The sequence below is a fragment of the Hemicordylus capensis genome, chromosome 2 (genome assembly GCF_027244095.1).
Source record: "Hemicordylus capensis ecotype Gifberg chromosome 2, rHemCap1.1.pri, whole genome shotgun sequence".
Taxonomy (NCBI): Eukaryota; Metazoa; Chordata; class Lepidosauria; order Squamata; family Cordylidae; genus Hemicordylus; species Hemicordylus capensis.
Window position 1 is genome coordinate 230,945,948 of NC_069658.1, and position 23,190 is coordinate 230,969,137.

At 47.3% G+C, this 23,190-nt stretch overlaps 1 protein-coding gene across 2 annotated transcripts in view; it reads right to left on the minus strand.

The window, feature by feature from the left end:
* Nucleotides 1-507: 507 nt before the first annotated feature.
* LOC128342288 (zinc finger protein 91-like) overlaps nt 508-23,190 on the minus strand; it is a 41,265-nt gene continuing 18,582 nt past the window's right edge. The window contains exons 1-2 of one of the 2 annotated variants that reach the window (XM_053289438.1): nt 20,782-21,137; nt 508-12,279 (exon numbers count right to left, since the gene is read on the minus strand). In XM_053289438.1, the coding sequence (XP_053145413.1) occupies nt 9,185-12,040 (2,856 nt within the window). In that variant the 5' untranslated portion in view covers nt 12,041-12,279; nt 20,782-21,137 and the 3' untranslated portion in view covers nt 508-9,184. Of the gene's footprint in view, nt 12,280-20,781; nt 21,138-23,190 lie in introns of those variants that run through there. The other variant, XM_053289439.1, reaches the window with a different exon arrangement.

The window sequence follows — 23,190 nt, forward strand, 5'->3', positions numbered from 1 at the left end:
CCGACTCAGTTTCTCCTCTGCATGGTTTTTTTTTAGTGCCTTAGTAAACTATAACTCCCCCACTCCCCCGCAGTCCAGCTATGCTGCATCGTGGCGGGGTGTGTGTGTGTGTGTGATCCTGGGAGGAATGAGCGAAGTACGCTGGGAGATATACTCCCAGTAGGGTCACCCAAAGTGTGATGGTCATTCCAGCTGCCCAGCTAAAGCAAGCAGGAACCTATTTTGGGCAGCAGCGATATAGGAAGGTGCTGGAGGCAGATGATCAGTTCAGTGACAATGACAAAGGCATCAACTCACACAGCGCGGGAGAAGGCAATCGTAAACCACTCCTGTATTTTACCAAGAAAACCACATGGATAGACAAAAAGGAATGATTGTCGATGTAGTGCCGGATGATGCGCCCCTCAGGTCAGATGTTACTCAACATGCCACTGAGGAAGAACGGAGGATCTCTCAGAGTACCGGTGGTGTTTATGACGCAGTTAGACTAAAGGAACAAAACATATCCTAGGTAGTATATATACCGTGTATAAGAGTCTATTCACACACACAACTTTCAAGAAACATGGATAAAATAAACATATATAATGAAACACACAATTACTAAAGAAAATGTCTGTGTTCTAGACCCCAAAAAGTATGGCTGAAGGTCAATTTGCCCTTAGTCCTTGTACATGTAGATATATAAAGTCCTTCCAGATTTTCTCTCTTACTAGTTCTTGTTCAAGTTGTTGCTCCTTATCCAAATATTACTCAAAGTTCTTCCAGATCTTTTTTCTTGCAAGTTCTTCTTCCAGGGGTAGCCCCTTGTACAAATGTTGCTCCTTCTAGTTGTTGCTCCTTGTCCAAATATTACCCAACTGGTATCCTAGGTAATTTTTACCTGTTTCTTCCTGCTTGAGCAGGACTTCATCAGGAAAAGTGAGCTAAATACACAACAACACATGTATCATTTTAACAAAAAAGTACCTTCAACCAATTATGTTAATTCAAAAGGTTAGAAATTTTTAGTAATTACTCACATTTATTTCTTCCAAAGTGACTCTGCACTTACCAGTGGTTTCTAAATTAGAAATCCTACTGGATACCAAGTTGTACTGGCTTCAAATGGTACAGATAAAGCTTAATATATCCTACAACATCTGCCAGATGTTTTCACACCCCTTTGATCACAAGGGATGTGCTTCGTTATCCAATCTCATGTCTAAATGACCAATTCTATTTACGTGCGCATGTGAAGAAACAGCAATGCTAAACTTTAAAAGAAGCTGTGGGCCTTTTATCCTATTTAAATTCTTAATTATCCAAATATAATATGGAACCAAAACATAGATAATATAAAAGCTTGTCAAAAATATGTGATAATCCCATTCTCCAACAGGAGAGATATTACTCTTTTAAAGGGGATATCCATCAATCTTGTGTCAATGTTAAATCTCACCCCACTAAACCCCTATCCACATCCAAATCTCTAAATAGCGCCAGGACAATCAAAGGAATGATTGTCAATGTAGTGCCGGATGATGGGCCCCTCAGGTCAGATGGAACTCAACATGCTACTGAGGAAGAGCTGAGGATCTCTCAGAGTACCGGTGGTGTTTCTGACGCAGTTAGACTAAAGCCTTTTGGACGTCTAGCAGCTGATGTTGCCGTGCGGGAAAAGAAAATCCGAAGCTGCAAAGACAGAATTACAATGGGAACGTAAAACGTAAGCAGCATGAATATGGGAAAGCTCGACACAGTGAAAGATGAAATGAATCGACTACAGATTGACCTCTTGGGCAGGAGTGAATTAAAATGGACTAGAAGGGGATACTTTGAGTCAGAAAATCATACCGTTTACTACTCAGGACATGAAAACCAAAGGAGGAACGGTGTTGCTTTCATATTCAGGAAGGATATAGCAATGACAGTACTTGGGTACAATGCGGTCAGTGACCTACTAATATCAATTAGATTTCATGGACAACCCTTTAACATGACAGTTCCTCAAGTCTATGCCCTAACAACTGGTGCAGAAGAAGAGGATGTTGATGAGTTTTATGTTCAAGACCAGTCTGAAATTGACAGAACATCCAAGCAAGACCTGATGCTGGTGGTTGGAGACTGGAATGCCAAGGTTGGAAAAGGTAAGGAGGAAAACACAGTCAGACTGTATGGCCTAGGAAACAGAAACAAAGCAGAAAGACTTATTAATTTCTGCCAAGCCAATGATCTCTTCGTTGCTAACACAGTTTTCAAACAACCAAAGCAGCGCCTATACACATGGACATCACCAGATGGGAGTATATAGAAATCAAATTGATTCCATTATGGGTACAAGGAGGTGGAAGAGCTGAATTATAAAAGCAAAGACATGGCTGGGGGCTGATTGTGGACCCGATCACGAAGTGCTCGATTGCAAGTTCCAAGTAAAGCTAAAGCGGAAAAACAAAGCTATCCAGTTTCCACGATATGATTCTTGAGAATCATAGCCATCATTTACAAGAAGAACATCAGGCACCGCTTTCAAGTTCTGAACCTCATTGATAGGGAACCAGAGGAACTGTGGAATGAAATCAAAGAAGTTGTTAAGGATGAATGTGTAAAGAGACTGCCAAAGACCAAGAAACAGAAGAAAGCAAAATAGATGTCAGAACAGACGGTGGAAATTGCCCAGAAGAGGAGAGAAGCCAAAGTTAAGAAAGATAAAGACCTCAGGAAGGAACTTAATAGGGAATTTCAGAAAGCTGCTAGAAGAGACAAAGAGCAATACTACAATGACATCTGTAAAGACCTTGAGGATGGAAATAGACACGGAAAAAGGCGGCAAGTTTTCTAAAAGGTCTCTGAACTCAGAGGGAGGTTCCAACCTTGAATTAGTATGTTAAGGGATGCCAAAGGATAAATAGTAACTGACTCAGAGAAGATCAATCAGAGATGGAAGGAGTATAGTGAAAATCTGTACAGCAAGGACATCAACTTCCAAGATACTCTAGAAGATATTCCCTACTTGCAAGAACCTCTAGTACGGGAAGATGAAGTTAGATCAGCACTCCAGTCATTACCAAGTCGCGAGGCTACAGAAATTGATGGAAATATGGCAGGCAACAGAAGAAGAAGTAATCAAAGCTCTAACCCAAATATGCCAGCAGATTTGGAGAACGACATAGTGGCCAACAGATTGGAAGACCTCAGTCTACATACCCATACCAAAGAAAGGAGACTGAACAGATTGTGCACACCATTGCACAATATCCTTAATTTCACATGCTAGCAAAATAATGCTCAGGATCATCCAACACAGATTAGAGCCCTGCGTGGGAGGGGAAGTGCCAGATGTTCAATCTGGTTTCAGAAAAGGCCAAGGAACAAGAGACATAATTGCTGATGCATGCTGGATAATTGAGAAAGCCAAAGAATACCAGAAAGAAGTCAATATGTGCTTTAATGACTACAGAAAATCCTTCGATTGCGTCAATCATGTCAAGTTGTGGAATATCCTCAGGAAAATGGGCATCCAAATAAGGATTCCTAGCAGGACTGTGTGCCAGACTCCCTGGCCGTGTGTTGGGCATGCTGCAGAGCATGCGCAGAGTGCCTGGGGTGTAACACATGGATTTATTTGGTTTCCCTCTTCTTAGTGCTTAGTGATGGCAAAAACGGCTGAGCTGTAGCTGAAGCTCCTTCCACCATGCATGCAGCCATTTGAATGGATTTCTGTGCAATATTTGATGGCCCATACGGGTTGCACTAGGCATCAAGCTTGATCCACAGTTCCAGCAATCATATAATGGGTGCAAAATTTCTTTTTGGGGGTGGGGAGGGGGCTCAAGCCACTGCAGAATCCCCAGTGTGTGTGGGGGCTCTTCTGCTCCCAGGTTGCCAGTGCCAGACATTATAGGCAGAGTCACCTGGTCAACTCCCCCACTCTTCTCTTGATTACAAGATCAGTTGCAGAACATGACAGATCTCTCTGCTGCCTGATTCTCGGGGCCTTGTTCTTGTCCACAAGGATTAGTTTGGTCCTTCACCTAATCCGGGAAGAAAACGGCTCATATCACGTGGCTGGACATTTGGAATGTTTACTTCCATGCAGGCCACACTGCAGTAATCAGGCATGGTGGAGTGGCATCAAAGGGGTGGTTCCTGGCCATTCCCGGTGGCAACCCACCTAATGACCATGCAGAGAGAGCAGTGGGGGGTCGTGTGCTGCTGGGCAGGGTGGAGGGGGCACTGGCTGGCCCTCACGCTCAGCGACATCCCAGCAGTTGAGTAGGGTGGGGTGGTGGCCCTGGTGGCCGAAGGAACGCCGTGGTAGAGGGGGTGGCAAATCTGCCCCCTCCCAAAGGTCTTTTAAAAAAATTACAGAGGGGAGACCAAAAACAGAGGTGGAGGGCTGAGATCCAAAAGCACAGTAAACCCCCACTTCCCAAAGGCCTTATATCAACTGAGAACATTTGCCCTCCTAGCTCAGAATTGTCCACACTGACTGGAAAGCAGCTCTCCCAAGATTTCAGGCAGGAGTCTCTTCCAGTCTTACCTGGGGATGCTGCCAGGACCAGCCAAAGGATTACTGGTGCCCCAGGTGAAGCCCACCCCCACCCTCTTGAGTGCCCGCCACTCCTTTTGCCCAGGTGGATGCCCCGCCCCCTATGCTCATTGTGTGGGATGCCTCGGAGCTGGCAGGGAGTCCCCATTGGCCACCCACTTGCTCTCTTTACTGCCTCAGCCAACCTGCTGCAGCACATTACAATGGCATCACCACACAAGGAGGCAAAGTCATTCTAACACGCTGTGGTGGGCAGGCAGCAGGAGCAGTGGGTGGATGTGGCAAGGAGAACAAGTGGGTGGGCGGCTGACAGAGATGAGGAGCGTCTGCTTAGTCACTTGCCTGCCCATTCGCTCTGACCATGAGTGGTGTGTGCACCCGCCAGTTCGGTGTGTGTGACCCAGGATGTTGGCGCCCTAGCCAAACGCCTAGTTCACTTAGCAGATGGACCGGCCCTGTATCCTGCCAAGGATTGAACCTGGAACCTTCTGGATGCAGGTTCTCTGCCACTGGCCTTCTTCTCAGCTATGTTCCTTTCCCCGAAGGGGAATATCTTACCGTACCCACATGTAGCCGCCCTTCCAAATGTAAACCAAGGGACACCCTGCTTAGCAGATCAAAGACTCTGCTTTAAACATTAAATGTTTAAATTCTCAGCAGTTTTGCTGCAACAGTGAATGAGGAAGCAATTTTTTTAAAAAAACAGGCATTATTTACACAATGCAAATTTGTAATTCACTTCTTTCGTTTAAAAAAGCACACAAACCAAACAGTAATGGTCAGTGAAAAACACAATTAGAGCTACTGCTTTAGACACACAGTCCGAAACTATGGATTGTCTAACCAGAAATATCTCATAAATTTCACAGTTCTCCTGCTTGAATCAGATCCCTTCAGGATGATATTGAGATGTTTACTCCCATCAGCTGAAATAGTTAATCTATAGGATTCTTCACAATAGGCCTTAATCCAGGCTGCTCTCTGTATTCTCCTGAGGAAAGCCTTCTACCTCTGAATTGTTTCACAATAAATGTTCATTTAAGAAGAGTAATAACTACAGTAACAAGCTATTGAAACAACAAAATAATTATTAGCTAGATAACCATATGTAAAACAACAATCAGGTTCAAAGGCCTCATATTGGAAAGAGTTAATGTATTGGCTTATCAATAGGCTGTTCTCTGGCTCCTCCTAAATAAATGGTTGATAATACAAAAATAACCCAAAATAAGATAAAAATCTTGATATACAAATCTTGAAAAATAAAGTACCTTATTTAATCAAACTTGCACAATACGTTGTATAGCATCATCGGTTCCTAAATATCAATCTCACTCATAGACTATAATCATTGGCACTATTAAAATCTGTACAAATACGCATACATAAAAATATCTTCTTTAATCAAAACTATACTTGTAAATGTGGTCTTGTAATTGTAATAGAGAGAATCTGTCTATGTGGTCGCTAAGAGTTGACACCAACATGATGGCACTTAATCAATCAATCAATTGTAATGTAAATAAAAAGTCCAAACGGATGTTTCTTACGAGACTACAAGTTGGTGTCATAACAATCAGTGAATATTTCTTTGAAACATATAAATATTTATATATCAGTAAATATTTCTTTGAAACATATTGTTGATTATACATTTCTCTTGATAATCCATTCAAACAATTTTGAATATTATTATAATTATTTTATTTTTACATTTTATATCCCGCTCTTCCTCCAAGGAGCCCAGAGCAGTGTACTACATTCTTAGGTTTCTCCTCACAACCACCCTGTGAAGTAGGTTAGGCTGAGAGAGAAGTGACTGGCCCAGAGTCACCCAGCAGGTATCATGGCTGAATGGGGATTTCAGCTTGGGTCTCCCCGGTCCTAGGACAGCACTCTAACCACTACACCACGCTGGCAATGTTCTGGTTCTATATAGTTTAAAATAAAGACATCATTCCTCTTGCTGTTAAGGTTTTAACTAATCAGTCCTCCTAAGGAAAACCATCTGCTCTGAATCCGCTCTGAATCTTGCTAAGAAAAAACTCTTTTCTTCCTGAGGAAAGCCTTGTGCTCAAAAGCACCTTTAAAGCTATATGTAACATAGACTGAGTTTTACAGGTGCCTAGTGGGCAAGCAGGCACCCAATTCTTACATTTGTAACTCTTAAAGGAGCTGGGGGTGGAGTTCCTAGAGTCAAGACCCTACTTCCTTCTCTCCCTCCGTCCCTCCCTCAGGACTTGTGGGTCTTCTCTAGGCCTTGGGAATCGGAGGAAGGGCTGTTCAACAGCTCTCTCAGACCAGAGCTTGCCCCTCCGGAGCTGACAGTGTCAGCTGCTCCTCTGGCCTGAGCTCTCTATTGCTCTTAATAAAGCAACGCCATGTTTTAATGACCCTTACTGGTGCCTGCTGTCACTTTTTTTTCCCCTGCTGTCTAGAAATTAAGAGGCTTCAACAAAGGACACAGCCCCTCTGAACATATACAGTGTCCATTTCTCCCCTTTAATCTGTAGGCTTCTGCTGAATCTCTTCTGTGATGTATTCTTTACAAAGCAGGAGGAAAAGGGGTTGCTGGCATTCTTGTTTTAAATAGACTAGCAGGTTTACATTAAAGGATTTTCACATTGTTTCTCACTCGCATTTTAAAAAGGATTTCCCCATTATCCCCTCCGCCCAACAAAGTGATTTCTCGGGGGTTGTTCAATTGTTCCCCTTTCATTCAGAAGCAAGTCCCATGGAGTTCAATGGCAATTACTCCCTTGTAATGAATTGGACACCAGGCATGAAGTGCCCAGCATCCGGTTATCCTGAGTGCTCAGCCACATGCTATCGGGAAGTTCCCAAGAAGGGCAGCCAAGGAAATCTCACACACACGATTCCCAAGCACTGCCCACACGCTAGTATTATGGTGGAGGCTGCCCTGGAACATGTAGACTGCTATAATGGTGTTATTTTATAGGAGTGTTGTTTTTGGTGTTTTGTATTTTATGGGCCTATTGTGTTTGTTTTTTAAACTTTTTATTAGATTTGTATTTTTATATTCCAATTCAATATTTTTATTGTGCGCATTGTTTTATAGTCTTGTTTTAAATGTTTGTAAACCGCCTTGAGATGGTTTTAATGAAGGGCAATATAAAAATTTAACAATAAATACATTAAATGGAGGTTAAAAATCAGAGCCAAGGTCCCTGCTGTGTGGTTCTTAGGGCCTTGTTCTTGTTCTCAGAGATTAGTTTTGTCCTTCACCTAATTCGGGAAGAAGACCATCCATATCACATGGCCGACATCTGGAAGGTTCACTACAGGTGGCTCTGCAGTGGTCAGGCCTGGTGGAGTGGGCAACTAAGTGGAGTGGGCCTTCATTCCCAGTGCCAACCCAGATGCTGGGCATGGTGGAGGGAATGGTGGGGAGCCCTTGTGCTGCTGAGCATGGTGGAGGGGGTACCAACTGGCCCTCACACCCAGCGACATCCTAGCAGATGAGTGGGGGGGGGAGGGCTCATGCCAATGGAAACCCACTTCTTGGACATAGTGGAGGAGGTGGGAAGTGGCCATCTTTCAGCAGCAATCCAGTTGACGGGCTCAGCGGAGGAGGTGATGGAGATGTCCCAGGAGCGGCAGCTGGGTAGCCTGCCCCCAAAGTATGGCTTATCCGCCCCAACAAAAACCCTCCGTGGTGAAACCAAAAATAGAGGTTGAGGGGTGAGATACTAATGCCCAGTCAATCCCGGCTACATGCAGTGTCAAGGCTGCTGTAAGAATAGGGACTGAAGAAGGGAAAGTAATGTGGAAATAAAGCAAGTACGGGGGGCAAGAACACACCAACTATATCAAGGACGTCCTGCTGATTAATGGCTTCAAAAAATGGAAGAGGGTGTGGATTGCTTTAGAGAGCATGAAAAGGGTTAATTATCAAAATGTACAGGAGGGGAGGCTGTGGGCATGAGCCAAGCCCTGTGGGCCCAAGCCCTAGATCACTGAAGTACCTTGAAGCACGCCCCAGTGGCCTGATCCGCACAATCATTTGAATCTAGAGTTAGCATGGGTCCCTGAAATCAGCATGATTGTGTGAAGCCATGCCAAGGTAGTTTATGGCCCCCAATGAATCTGAGAATGCCTCCTTGGCGTGGGTTCACACATTCACACTAAAAGAAGTAGCCCACATTAAAGCTGGATAGGAATGATTGTGTGAACCGGGCAAAACGGTTCAACTGATATACTGCCAGGTTAAGGCCGTAAATGGTCAGTCTACCGTGCACCCACATGGACAACCCTGCTCTGTGCAGCTCCGTGAAGCACAGAGCAGGGCTGAGGAATCCTAGAGCCACAACTTCTTGTTCCAGCCTCCAGGCATCCTTCAATGCAAGGCCGGGCACGCACATTGCATCGGGGATTTCCGCCCCCTCCAAAGGGTGTTCTATACACGGGTTTCTGTGATTCCTTGGGCTGCAAGAAACCTGAGGAGTCACGTGATTCCTTTTAGCCAGGTAAAGGGTACAGGAGCACCCTTAACCTCAGCAAAAAGCCAGGGTTATTAGTGGGATTATGTGGGAGGGGAGCGGAGGGATCCGTCAGGATGCCACTGCTTCTCACGACTAGCCTATCCCTGCTTGGGGCAGCCCAGTCAGGTTAAGGCTGGTCATGAGAAAAGCCTCATACTTTATCTGACTTGTGGAGTTTTTGATGTGAAATGAGGCTTCTCCTGTCTGCAAAACCCATTCCACACTCCTGACATTTAAATGGTTTTTCTCCTGTGTGGTTTCTTCGGTGTGTAATAAGGTTAGCTCTCTGAGTGAAGCTTTTCCCACACTCCTGGCATTTAAATGGCTTCTCTCCTGTGTGGATTCTTTGATGGGTAGCAAGCTGTGTACCACTTCTGAAGCTCTTGCCACACTCCATACATTTAAATGGTTTCTCTCCTGTATGGATTCTATTATGGGTAGCAAGGTGTGTACTACTTGAGAAGCTTTTCCCACACTCTGTACATTTAAATGGTTTCTCTCCTGTGTGTATTCTTTGGTGGGTACGAAGATGGTCACTACGACTGAAGCTCTTTCCACACACCTGGCATTTATGTGGTTTCTCACCTTTGTGGGTCTTCTGATGGGTAAAGAGATCTGAACTACATCTGAAACTTTTTCCACACTCTGAACATGTATAGGGCTTCTCTCCTGTATGGATTCTTTCATGGTTTTTAAGGGCTGAGCTATGGCTGAAGCTTTTCCCACAATTCAGGCATGTATATGGTTTCTCCCCTGTGTGGATTCTGTTATGGCTGGAAAGTTGGGCCTTGTTTATGAAACCTTTTCCACACTCCTGGCACATATATAGCTTTTCTCCTTTGTGGATTTTTTGATGTATGTTGAGGGCTGCCTTCTGAGTAAAACTCTTTCCGCACTCCAAGCACTTAAATGGCTTCTCTCCTGTATGCACTCGTAGATGTTTAGTAAGATCTGAGCTGTCATGGAAGCTCTTTCCACACTCCAGGCATTGATATGCTTTCTCTCCTGTGTGGATTCTTTGATGGGAGGAAAGGGCTGAGCTCCGATTAAAGCTTTTTCCACACTGCTGGCACTGAAATGGCTTCTCCCCTGTATGGATCCTTTGATGATTAGTAAGGTGTTCCCTACGACCAAAGCTCTTTCCACATTCCTGGCATTTATATGGTTTCTCTCCTCTGTGGATTTTCTGATGATTAGTAAGGGCTGAGTTGCTTATGAAGCTCTTACCACACTCAAGGCAATTATACGGTTTCTCTCCTGTATGGATTCTGTGATGTTTTCTAAGGCTATCTTTCCGACTGAAGCTCTTACCACACTCCAGGCATTGAAATGGTTTCTCTCCTGTATGGGTTATAATATGGGAAGAAAGGTGTCTTTTATGTGGGAAGCATTTCCCACATTCCTCGCATTTAAACAGTCTCTCTCCTTTGTGGGTTTTTTCATGTGAATTGAGGGTTGACCACTGAGTGAAGCTCTTTCCACACTCTGAGCATTTAAATGGCTTCTCTCCTGTGTGGATTCTTTGATGAGAAGTAAGGATTGAGCTGCCACTGAAGCTCTTCCCACACTCCATACATTTAAATGGTTTTTCTCCTGTGTGGATCTTATAATGGGTAGTAAGAGCAGAACTCTGACTAAAGCTCTTTCCACACTCCTGGCATTGAAATGGTTTCTCTCCTGTGTGGGTTCTATTATGGACAGAAAGGCATGTTTTATGCTTAAAGCTTTTTCCACATTCCTCACATTTAAATAGTCGTTCTCCTTTGTGGATTTTTTCATGTGAATTGAGGGTTGACCACTCCGTGAAGTTCTTCCCACACTCCAAGCATTTAAATGGCTTCTCTCCTGTGTGGATTCTTTGATGGGTAGAAAGCTGTGTACCTCTTGTGAAGCTCTTTCCACACTCCATACATTTAAAAGGTTTCTCTCCTGTATGGATTCTTTGGTGGGTACGAAGATGGTCACTACGACTGAAGCTCTTTCCACACACCTGGCATTTAAATGGCTTCACTCCTGTGTGGATTCTTTGATGAGAAGTCAAGGCTGAGAGGTGTCTGAAGCTCTTTCCACACTTCAGACATTTTAATGGCTTCTCCCTTGTATGAATCCTTTCATGTTCCTTAAGGCTAGATTTAGTGAAAAAGCTCTTTCCACACTCCACACAAGCATGTGGCTTCTCCCCTGTATGGATTCTTTGATGTGAAGTAAAAGTTGAGCTCTGAGTGAAACTCTTCCCACACTCTGTGCATTTAAATAGTTTCTCACCTGTGTGAATTCTTAGATGGGTAGTAAGATGTGCACCATGCTTAAAGCTCTTTCCGCACTCCAAGCATTTATATGGTCTTTCACTTGAGTGTGTTCTTTGGTGTGTGGTTAGGTTGGATAGCTGACTGAAATTCTTTCCACACTCTGAGCATGTATACGGTTTCTCTCCTGTGTGAACCCTTTTATGGCAAATTAGGTGTGCTTTAAAATGGAAGCTCTTTCCACATTCCAAGCATTTAAATGGCTTCTCCCCGGTGTGCATTCTTTGATGCCACACAAGGTTGGCCCTCTGTCTGAATCTTTTCCCACACTCCCGGCACTTTAAGCGTTTCTCCCCTCTGTGGGTTCTCTGGTGCACAGCAAGTGAATCTTTGGACGTGAATCTTTTCCCACACTCTAAACATTTGTACACTCTCTCCCCTGTGCATATGCTTGGATCTGTCTTAAGGCTTGAACTGCTACTGGCAGTCTTTCCCTGTAGAGGATGCTTTTTCTGTCTCTTTCCACTCCATTCTTCCGGTACGATTCGGATGAGGCGTATGATTGGGATGAGGCGGAACTCTCCACTCTGACAAGCATCAGATTCATCCCTGCAAGTGTCCATTTGCTTTCTGTCCTCAATATTTGATCCATCTCCATGTCCAGCATTCTCCTCTTCCTCGGTACACTGATGGGAGAGCAACTGTGAGCTCCGACTGAAGCTATTTCCATGCTCCAGAAATGTATTTCGCTGCTCCTCCATTTGGGCTCTGCAGTGTGTATTGAGGCTTGCTTTACAGCTGTCTGGTTTCCCATTCACGGGCCTTTCCCCCCTTTATTCCTTTTCTTTGGTGATCTTCTTGTTGGGCTGGAATTTCTTGGCAATCTCTTTGGCTTTCCTCCTGCCTCCCTGAGCCTGATCCTTCTTGAGTCTTTTTCTCCACTTCCGGGTGGTTCATTTCAATTGACAGTTGTCTGGTTCCACATAATCCTTCCCGCCACCTGTAGGAATAGAGGGAGAATGCTGATGATGCAGACTGTTAACAGCTGAGCTTGTTCTACCCACTCCCAGAAGCCTCCCTGGTTGCAGCTGCATCTCCAGGCTTGGAGGTTGCACTTTTGCTATGCACTCTTCCCCTCACCCTTCTAACACCCCCATACAGTCACAGTCCAATTCCACCAGCTGCTAGGGCTACTCGGATTTGGTGGGAAATCGAGCTACCCCATTCTGGAGTTTCATGAAGACTCCTACAATGCGCAAGAAGCTACCATAATTACCCTCTTTGGAAACCCCCACGCTATAGCCAGTGCCCCAGCCGTTTTACCCCTACACAGTTAATCAATCAAACTCCCCTTAACCCAGAAGCAGAAGAGTTTGTGCCTTCACAGCTGCTTCTTGCCTCCATAAAACCCTCTCTAACAGCCGAACCACAAGTTGTGGCTAACATTAGCTATGATCAATGGGAAAGACCTGATCTAGATGCTGAAGTAATATAGTCTGGGAAACATACCAGCGGGGATTTGAACCGGCAACCTCAGGCTTTCTAGGCAAGTCATTACCCTGCTAAAGTAAGGGACCCTGAAAACCTAGCCCCACTCCTCCTTGATACAGGAGCTGTCTTGAATGTCCTGGTTCCCGCCTGGACGTCTGGTGGCAAGCCCATCTCACGCTCTGTGAAGCTTCGTGGCTACGGAAGCAAGTTTCAGAGACCCCCCATCATCAAAGATGTCCCCCTCCCACTTTCAGAGTTGCAGTGTGCCTTAGAATGCGCAGCTCAGGATGGCAGTAGGAAAGGAATTTTGGAAATTCCCTTCCTTCATGCCCAAATGCTCACAATTGACCTGGCCAACTGTGGCAAGGAAGAGATCTCCCTTGTCATTTCTGCCATACACAGGTGCACAGCCCTTAAAGCGGTCACTCCCCTCTCCCTCCCAGAAGCAGCCACAGATCCCTGGCAGCAAGCTGTGCCACCGGTCTTGGCCAAGAGTAGAACTGAAGTTGTCTCAATAAAAGGAAATGTCCTAAATTGAAGGCCTTGATCCAGCCCCGAAAGACAGTATAGGTGCCCCCAAACTGTGGAGGCATCCCTTCAAACCTCCATTTCACATTTTAAAAAACAAATAGTTCTGGTGCATGTACAGAGTGCCAGCAATGCCATCACGTGGCCAAAATGAATACAGCGTTGTCAAGGTCCCCAGAAAAAAGCCCTTAAGGCAGGCTTTCAACCTGGTTTTCCGATGGCTCATGCTCCCCTGAACGGAGGGAGGTCCGAACAGGGTTTGGTGCAGTGAGAGTAACTGACAGCCACATCCTTCAGGGATCTGCCCCGCCCTCACCCTGTACAAGCGGCAGAGGCACAGGCAATGATAGCCATTTTAGAGTTTGAACCCCTGGATGCCCCTATAGCAATATACACTGAATCAGGCTGGACTGCTAGAAGAGCCACAAGGTGGCTTCCGATCTGGCTAAGTCACGAAACGGAAGCCTCAGACCCCATTCTGGACTTGAGCACCCTACAAGAAGGGGACTCGGAAACTGAAGCTTTGCAGAAAATAGCCAAAGCAGATGGAAAAGATGGGGAAGAGCTCCTCCCTCTCTCTCTCATGGCACTGAGAGGTTCTAACGCAATACACAGGTATAGCCCATGTGAAGTGATGACTGGACGCACCATGCACATGCCCGATTCATCGCAGCTGAAAGTCTGGAAGGGAGCCCCCCCTGTTCCAGAGGAGGCAGTTCCTCCGGACAAAGTTTCCTCAGATAAAGCCTGAGCTGCCTTTTGGTTTTCTTGGTACCTATATGTGCCCGCATCTTTGTCAGTCAGATGTTATTTTTAGCCTTCACAATTAAGTTTTCTTTTAGGCTGGTAAAAAGTTCTAAGCACCTGTTGAGCATCTAGGCATGGGGGGTGACAGAAGAAAAGTCAGAGTTAGTTATGTTACAGCAAACGGATCCGGAAAGAGATGGAGTGCCCAACTGGGAGACGACACCGCCCCACAACTAGCCGGTTGCTAACTGCTGCTCCGGCAATGCCTGTGCCGGCCGTAAGTGGAGGTGACCATGGCGGAAGATCATTCCCGCTCTCTAGGATCGACTTTGCTGTTGTCACGGGAACCCAGAGGCCTGTGTGCTGGCTGTCTCTCGCTTTGAAATTCACCTCCCCGGATGGACGCTAGTATCTTCGTGAGGACAGATTATATAGCTTCATGCCTGGCTCCTTCAGGGCTGAATCTACCCCTTTCTCTTATTTCTGAAACCTTGCCCCACTATCTTAAAGGACCTCTCTCTAGCCCGCCTGGGAATTTACACACAATCCGGACCTTTAAGCTAAACGTGCCTGATAAGAGTCTGTTTTTAAAACATATTTGTATTGCTTTCACATTAGGTCCACCTAATAACTTAATCTATTGCTCTCTATTTCTCTGTCAATAAACTCCTTTTTGTTAATTAAAACCTCTCCCTCAAGCCAGTTTTCTTGAGTTCATACGCATGCACAAATTAAGGCTGATTGGAACTGTCTCCCCTTTTAAGCTAAATTCCCCACATTCGCCCGAACTGGGGGTGTCGACCAATCATCCCCAAGGCAGTTTCAGCAACATTACTGTCAAGATGAGACTCTTTCAAGTCAGAGGTCAAACTTGCCAGGAAACTATTTTAGCCCAATCAAAGCCAATTATCTCACCCGCCATTAATACTGTAAGAATACCGGTGTATGATTTGGACAAAATAAGCCCTGCCAGACTCACCTCCGTCCCCAGTCCCTCCTGCCTGCCCACCACCAGAGCACTGAGCGGTGGGGGCACCCTCTGCCTTGCCCTGCCGGAAGCCCTGAGAACATGTGCCTTCCTCACAGCCAGCAAGGGAAGGTCTGGGATTTCCCTTTTTCATTGCCCCCGCCTTGTAGGGCAGGGTGAAAGGGCTCCCTATATCTGCCTTGAAGTGAATTGGACAAATGGTAGAGTTTGAATCCCCCCCCCGACTCCCCGCGCCCGTCAAGGCATTTAATAAGTCCTATAAGTGGCTTGTTTCATGGCAGAAAATTTCAAATCCTCTGGAAGTGAAATCCTTGCCCCAACCCCATCCGACCATCACTCCACCCCCATGTGGAGGAATTTGCCCTCTGCCTTCATAAAAAAGAGTAAAGGACCCACACAGTCCAGAAGATCTGAGTGAGAACTGTGAAGCAAGGGGCATGTGTTGTGCTTTTAACTTTTCCCCTTACAAAGGCATTCTATGTCCAAGCTGCTTTGTCCAAAAACCTCACTCACTCACCTTTCCCTCAGTATGTCATCTGTCAGTATGATTCTGTAATCAAATGAGAAGTTAAGGAGGCCCCACACATGCCGATTCGCCCCCAGCCCTGCTAGGGATGGCCCTACCCACTGCAGTGGTGTAGTGGAGGAGAGCTGGTCTTGTGGTAGCAAGCATGACCTGTCCCCTTAGCTAAGCAGGGTCTGCCCTGGTTGCATATGAATGGGAGACTAGAAGTGTGAGCACTGCAAGATATTCCCCTCAGGGGATGGAGCCGCTCTGGGAAGAGCAGAAGAAGGTTTCAAGTTCCCTCCCTGGAAGCATCTCCAAGATAGGGCTGAGAGAGATTCCTGCCTGCAACCTTGGAGAAGCCACTGCTAGTCTGTGAAGACAATACTGAGCTAGATAGACCAATGGTCTGACTCAGTATATGGCAGCTTCCTATGTTCTGCTATGTAGCAAGGTTGGAGTGGGTCCGGGGGTGAGATTTTTAAAAGAGGCCCCTCACTGCCTTCCTCTCCTTCTCCTGCCCCCTATGCCTAACCTCATTTTCTTCAAGCAAAGCTTTTGAGCACCACTGTAAGCTTTTGGTTTACGCTCCTTTCCACCACTAGCTAGTGTAAGGGAAAGCCTTGTCTGTGACTTAATGAATACCCAAACAGGCACCATATCAGCTGAAATTCTGTGCCCAGTAAACATAAGCATTGCTAGACTCTTCACGAGACTCAGCAGCGTATGGATATGCAGACAGCATGCACTCCATCATCTACTCCCCACTGAATTCAGCAGACCCAAAAGTAAGTAACATGAGAAAAATACACACAGGGGTTCTGGAAATCCTCTCTCATTTTTTGCATCTGTATGAGGAATGAGATTTGTTCTGGGCGGCAGTATCAAGGCAGTGCGTGTGCAGATTAGGGGTGTGCACGGAACCGCCACACTGCGGTCCGGCACTGGGGTGGGGGGTAGCTTTAAGAGCGGCGGGAGGGTTTACTTACCCCTCCTCATGCACGCGCGCAAAGGACTACCGGGAAGTTTGCAGAGCAGCAGCGGGGAAGGGGCAGCAGGGAGGTATCCTGCCGCCCCAATTACTCTGAACATTACGGCGCCAGAGCGGGAAAGCGGCGGGAGGGGTAAGTAAACCCTCCCGCCGCTCTTAAAGCTACCCCCACCCCCAAACCGAACCACCAAGGTCCAGACCGGTCCGGAGGCCTTTACAATGGCCTCCGGACTGGTCCGGGCCCATCCCTAGTGCAGATGCATTCAGAGTAGGTCCTTCCTGATTCAACATGAGCAGGATCTAAAATTAACTGAGCAGACATCAAAAAACATGTGAGTGCGCCCACACGGGCATGCCTTAGAGGGAACACTGGTGCATGTTGTTGTTGTTGTTACTACTACTACATTTTATATCCTGCTCTTCCTCCAAGGAGCCCAGAGCGGTGTCCTACATACTTAGGTTTCTCCTCACAACAACCCTGTGAAGTAGGTTAGGCTGAGAGAGAAGTGACTGGCCCAGAGTCACCCAGCAAGTCTCATGGCTGAATGGGGATTTGAACTCGGGTCTCCCCGGTCCTAGTCCAGCACTCTAGCCACTACCCCACACTGGCTCAGTGCAGGATTGGGCTTTCAATCTGCAAGGCTTACCAGGACTGGAAAAGAGACGTTAATACAGGTTTTAAGAAGCCCACTCCATTCTGGGCCATATCTCCCAGCCTGACCTACTTATTCTCCTTAACCTTACTTATCACTCAGCCCAACCTACCTCACAGGGACGTTGTGAGGATAAACATAGCCATGACCCCCGGTCTGGGCTCCGTGGAGGAAGAATGGGATATAAATGTAAAAATAAAATAAATACCATGAACATAAAGAGAAAATTAAATTGCACATAAACATACTGGAGGAAGCGCTGTATGGGTAGCCAAACAAACAAACCACGAGGCCAGAAATGTTTCTCCCCCCACCTCCTCAAAACGTTTACTATTTGTGGGAATCTTACAGCTCATACTCAAAACAGAGATTTCCGGACTTTAGGAACATCGGAAGCTGCTTTCTTCTGAGTCAGACCAACGGTCCATCTAGCTCATATTACAGGCAGGAGTCTCCCTCGGCCCAATCTGGAGATACCAGGGAGGGCACCTGGGGCCTCCTGCATGCAGATGCTCTTCCTAGAGCGGCCCCATCCCCTACCTAAGACAGGGTGGACAAACCTGGCCCTCCAGCGGTTGCTGAACTACATCTTCCATCATCCCCAGGAACTCCCATGAATCCCCCCCAGGAGTTGGAAGGATGGAGCTGCTCTGGGAAGAGCACCTGCAGGCTTGCATGCAGAGGGTTCCAAGTTCCCTCCCTGGCATCTCCAGGTAAGGTTGGGAGAAACTCAGGCAAAGGATGATGGGAGTTGTAGTCCAACAACAGCTGGAAGGCCAGGTTTGCTCCTCACTGCCCTTACAGTGCTCACATGTAATTTCCCGTTCAAATGCAAAACAGGGCAGTCCTTGCTTAGCAAATGGGACATTGCATGTTTGCTACCACAAAACCAGCTGCTCAACTTAATTGATAGGAAGCTGAAAACAGCAAGTCTCAAAGATTGCACTGGAACAAAACAACCACCAAAAAACCTCCAAGCAGTATAAAGGTAAAGGTGAAAGTGTGCAGTTGTGTCGGTGTCGACACCTGGCGACCACAGAGCCCTGCGGTTGTCTTTTAGAACTTAAGAACAGCCCTGCTGGATCAGGCCCAAGAAGGCCCATCTAGTCTAGCATCCTGTTTTGCACAGTGGCCCACCAGATGCCACTGGTAGCCACAGGCAGGAGTTGAGGGCATGCCCTCTCTCCTGCTGTTACTCCCCTGCAACTGGTACTCAGAGGCATCCTGCCTTTGAGGCTGAAGATGGCCTTTAGTCTTCCAACTAGTAGCCGTTGATAGACCTCTACTCCGTGAAGTCATCCAAACCCCTCTTAAAGCCATCCAGGTTGTTGGCTGTCACCACATCTTGTGGCAGAGAATTCCACAAGTTGATTATGCATTGTGTGAAAAAGTACTTCCGTTTGCTGGTCCTAAATTTCCTGGCAATCAATTACATGGGATGACCCCTGGTTCTAGCGTTATGGGAGAGGGAGAAGAATTTCTCTCTATCCACTTTCTCCACTCCATGCATGATTTTATAGACCTCTATCATGTCTCCCTGCAGTCATCTTTTTGTCTAAATTAAATAGCCCCAGGTGTTGTAGCCTTACCTCATAATAAAGGTGCGCTTAGGCCCTTGATAATCTTGGTTAGTTCTACTATGTCCTTTTTTCAGTTCTACAATGTCCTTTTTTAGAAGTGGTGACCAGAATTATACGCAGGATTCCAGGTATGGACGCACCATAAGGACACTGTATATTGTATGTATAAGCTATATTGTATGTATAAGGGCATTATAATATTAGCAGTTTGAAATAGCTTTAGCTGTCAGAGGTCTGGTTATTAACGTCAGTAACATTTAGTAATCACCCTTCGCTTTCTTGACATTAGCTAACAGGGAATGTCAGAAAATATTTCATCCTCCAGGATCATTTATTTATTTATTTGATTTATATTCCGCCCTTCCAAAAATGGCTCAGGCAAAAATAGCTCAGGATGATGGGTAAGCATTATCAAGTGTGCAAAGGTGCTAATGCAAAGCTGCATCTGTCAAGTTACTTTATGGGCAGGTGAGGAGTTGTCGGTATGTAGGAGAACAGCCAAGGGAGTACTTTTGATCTTGACTTGGTCACTCAAATGTGCACGGCCGCATGTGCAGCGGCCTAAACAAAATGGCCTATTGCATGTGCAAACAGGGCCAAAAAGCCCCCAAAAGGACCGGCCCTTGGAGACTCAGTGGGGAGGGGGAGCCGCGGGAGACCAACCCCCATGGCTGCCACAGCCACTGCCAACAGTGGGTAATTCATTTTTAAAATGTACTTTAGCCCCCACCACCCTTGAACCAGGCCCAAACCCATTCTAATCGGTGCAGAACCAATCATGCCCGGTCCAGGTGGAATCTGGTTCGGATTAGAATAGGGCAACACCGTTTTGTGCACATCCTTACTCTTCACTAACTGTGAAGTTCTGAACACACGGCGTTGCTTTTGGAACAATACTGGAACCCTGTTACACTGTTGTTTCATTTCATAATTTAATTCCGAACAATGAAATTCCTTTTAAAATTTCGTTTGAAATTGTATAATTCCGTCTCTGTGGTCACCAGAAGAGCACCCTGTAGTTTGTCTGTGGCAGAACATTTTTGAGAGACAACAGGATGCTGCACTTTTGGTGACCACAGAGACTCAATCCTGCAATTTCAAAAAAAAAAAAAAGAGAGAGAGAGAGAGGAATTATATTATTTCATTTTTTAAATTAATAACATTATACTACATTACTTGAATAATGCAATACAAGGTTCCAGTACTGAAATGAGAAGTTAAAATATCTGGTTATATTAACCCAGCTAGAAACTCAATAAAACCAAGGAGCAACTCGAAATTGTGCCATGCACGGTCAAGCTTAGGCGTTTCTGGCAGATTTGTCTTCTGGGCAAGGGCACTGGCTACAAGGGGAGAGACTGAGCATGCTCTCTTCTTGCCCGCTCTCCAGGCATTTCACGGCACTTCACACAGTTGCCTTTTGAGACTCTAGTGTAGCCATTCCCTTTTTATGTCTCAGGGCTATTTCGGGGCAAAACAACACATGCAACATCTGAGTCTTTCCTGCAAAATTCAGAGTTCCTTTCTTCCTGTAATAGGATTGGTGGGCAGAAAACAGAAAGGAGCTTCCTCTGGCGATACTGAGCATGCGCCACACCTTTTGAACCTACTCCCAGGCTCAGGAAAGGAGGAGGCCGACTCGGCGCGGCGGAGACAAATGAGAGTGACGCCCCGGGACCAGCCCTGTTCATTTCTAGCAGCCAGAATGGCGCCTCTGAGTCCTCGCAGCCTGCACGAGGCGCACAACTTTCGGGCACAGAGCCCTGGCCGGCTTCGCAGTGTTCCTTTCCTTGCAAATGCTCCGCCGTCCGCTCGCTTCTTCCCTTCCGCCTCCATCTCGCAGCCCCGCCACTTCCACCCAGCATATGCCTCGCTGCTTCCGTCTGTGTGTGCGCGCGGGGGGGGGCGCTGTGCAAACTCTCCTCGGCCCGAGTCGCCCCTCCCTGGCCCAGCCGGCTGCTGCCTGCCATCCCTGCCTTCCCACCGCTTCTCGTCCGCCCCGCCGCCATCTCTTTTCACCTTTGCTCCCTCGCGCCCTCCAAGTGGGAAACTCCCGAGGTCAGTTTCGAGAAAGATTCGCCGGCATCGAAGAGATCTGGGGGAAGACCCGCCGCTCCGGCTTCCGATGCCTTCTTGAACACCGCCGGCGTCCAGTGCGGGGCCCAAGCACAGAGGCGACAGATTGGCAGCCGACGTGTCCTTAGGGCTGGCCCTGCTGCAGAGGGGCACATGCGGCACAGACTGACATAGGGCAGGGCCCAGAGCGCCCTCCTCAGTCACCACCCCCTCACGGGCTGCCTCCGGTGCTTTGCCCAGCACAAGACGAAGCGGGAGGGAATCGCTTGACTCTCCCCTTCTCCCGCCCCCGCAGCAGCCTCCCCGGACCCGCCCCCCTCCTGGTGTGTCTGTCTAGATTCGCCCCGGTCTCCCTTCCTCTCCTTCTTCTGTGTAGCTGGACGGGAAGGAAGGGGTCGCAGGCAACAAGGGGGGGGCATCTCCATGCGGGGCGGGGAGGGAGAGAGAGACAGGCTCATCCCGGGGAAGGCAGGAAGGGCAGCAGAGGCAAGTCTGTCCCCGCTCAGAGCAACACAACTTGCACACCAAAGCACAGAGCTGATCAGGTCTGATGACGTCTCATTTATCAAGCCCTCCCTTGAGGACTTCTGTTGAAAAGCGGCGTATAAGTAGTCGTGAAGCCACATAAGCAATCTGCCTGGAGAGCAGGAGGCTCTTGGTTCGAATTCCGCTGGTGTGTTTCCCAGAATATGGGGTGTGTGTGTGTGTGTGTGTGTGTGTGTTAGAAGGAATTTCCCGCCTCTATATACCTTGTTCGTTCCCCTGGTTTGGTCATTCACCAGACACCAGTATCAGTGTTTCAAGCTTTTCTTGAGAGTTTGCAAACGGCTCTTGGGTGTGGCTGTGCTGAGATCGGTGGGCAGCATCCTTCTATACTAAGCAGTGAACATGATGGTAAACCCTTCCTGTATTCTACCCAAGACAACCACAGGGCTCTGTGGGCGCCAGGAGTCGAAATCCACCTGACAGCACACCAGGGGCGTAAGGAGGCTGGAGTGGGCCCAGAGACAAAATTTTAAAATGGGCCCCTCTCTGATACACACACTCACTTCACATTTGACTTGCCTTTGGGGGCCCCCTCGAGCCTCTTGCCTGTTGTGTTGCTTTTTCAAGGAGACCCCCAGACTTAACTGTTTAAATCCATTCTGTGCGTAGTTTGCTTCCGCCACTTCCCAAGGACCACAAATAATCCCAAATTAAACCGCTCTTTGCACAGGCCTTCCTTCCCACCCTCTTGACGGGCGGGCTTTTCAGGGCTTGGGTTGAGCGAGACCAGGGAACGGAAAGTGTGCCTGATGAAATAAAGTGTGTGGGGAGAAGTCCGCCTTTGAGCGCGTGCCGCAGAAGAGTGCTCGTTGACTGTCTGGCTATGGGGGCGACTTGAGCTTGCAATCAAAGAGGCTGGCTACAAAACAGCGCCGCGGGCAGGTCGGGTGCTTAGGTGACGCAACCGGCATTTCTCTGCACCGGCCTAAAGCCGTGCACGTGGGAGCTCCCCGAGACAAGTTGCAATCAACAACAAAGAGTGTTAATTAGCACTAATGAGGAGCTTTCCCAAAGCTTGTCATCAGGAACTTCTGTCCTGCAGCGTGTGAAAGAGGCAAGCTCGGCGCTTTGGATTTGGAAGCTGTCCGGCTTTCGCTCGAAACGTCGCAGCGGAGGCATAGTGCAAAAAAAAAAAAGAAGAAGAAGAAGAAGGGAGGCTAATCTCCCCTCCCTGATGGGTGCAAGAAACCCACAAGCAACCCGAATAGCTTCCAGAGCGCTAACCCCATGGCAGGAAATACGGCGCTCCCCGGAGCCGGAACAAAGGCAGATTTTTTTTTAAAAAGTTTAATACACTCATTCAAGGAAGCTAGGGCCAGCGCTGGGTGGGGGGGGGGGCACGTGACATGTCTCTCAGGTGCCCCCTAAGCTGGGGGCCCGCGAGACAACTGCCTCCCCTTGCCTGATCATAGTTACGCGCCTGCGGCACACTTAACCCAGGGGTAATGTTAGTGGAACGGGCTCAGAAGGGCAAATGGAGTCAAACAAGCCCTGTGCAGTCATGAGGCTCTAAGTCTGTACAGATGTCTGCACACCTGTACATCATTTAATGCGATTGACTGTAACTCCATTCATTTAAAGAGGGGACCTGGGCACAGGCCAGGAGAGCTGGGCTTGTCACCTTTGCTAAGCGGGGCCCACCCTGGTTTGCATTTGAAGGGGAGTCTGCATGGGTGGACACTGTTCCCTCCTAATGGCGCAGCAGTGAAATGACTTGCCTAGCAAGCCAGAGGTGGCTGGCTCGAATCCCTGCTGGTATATTTCCAAGACTATGGGAAACACCTATTTTGGGCAATGGAGGCAATG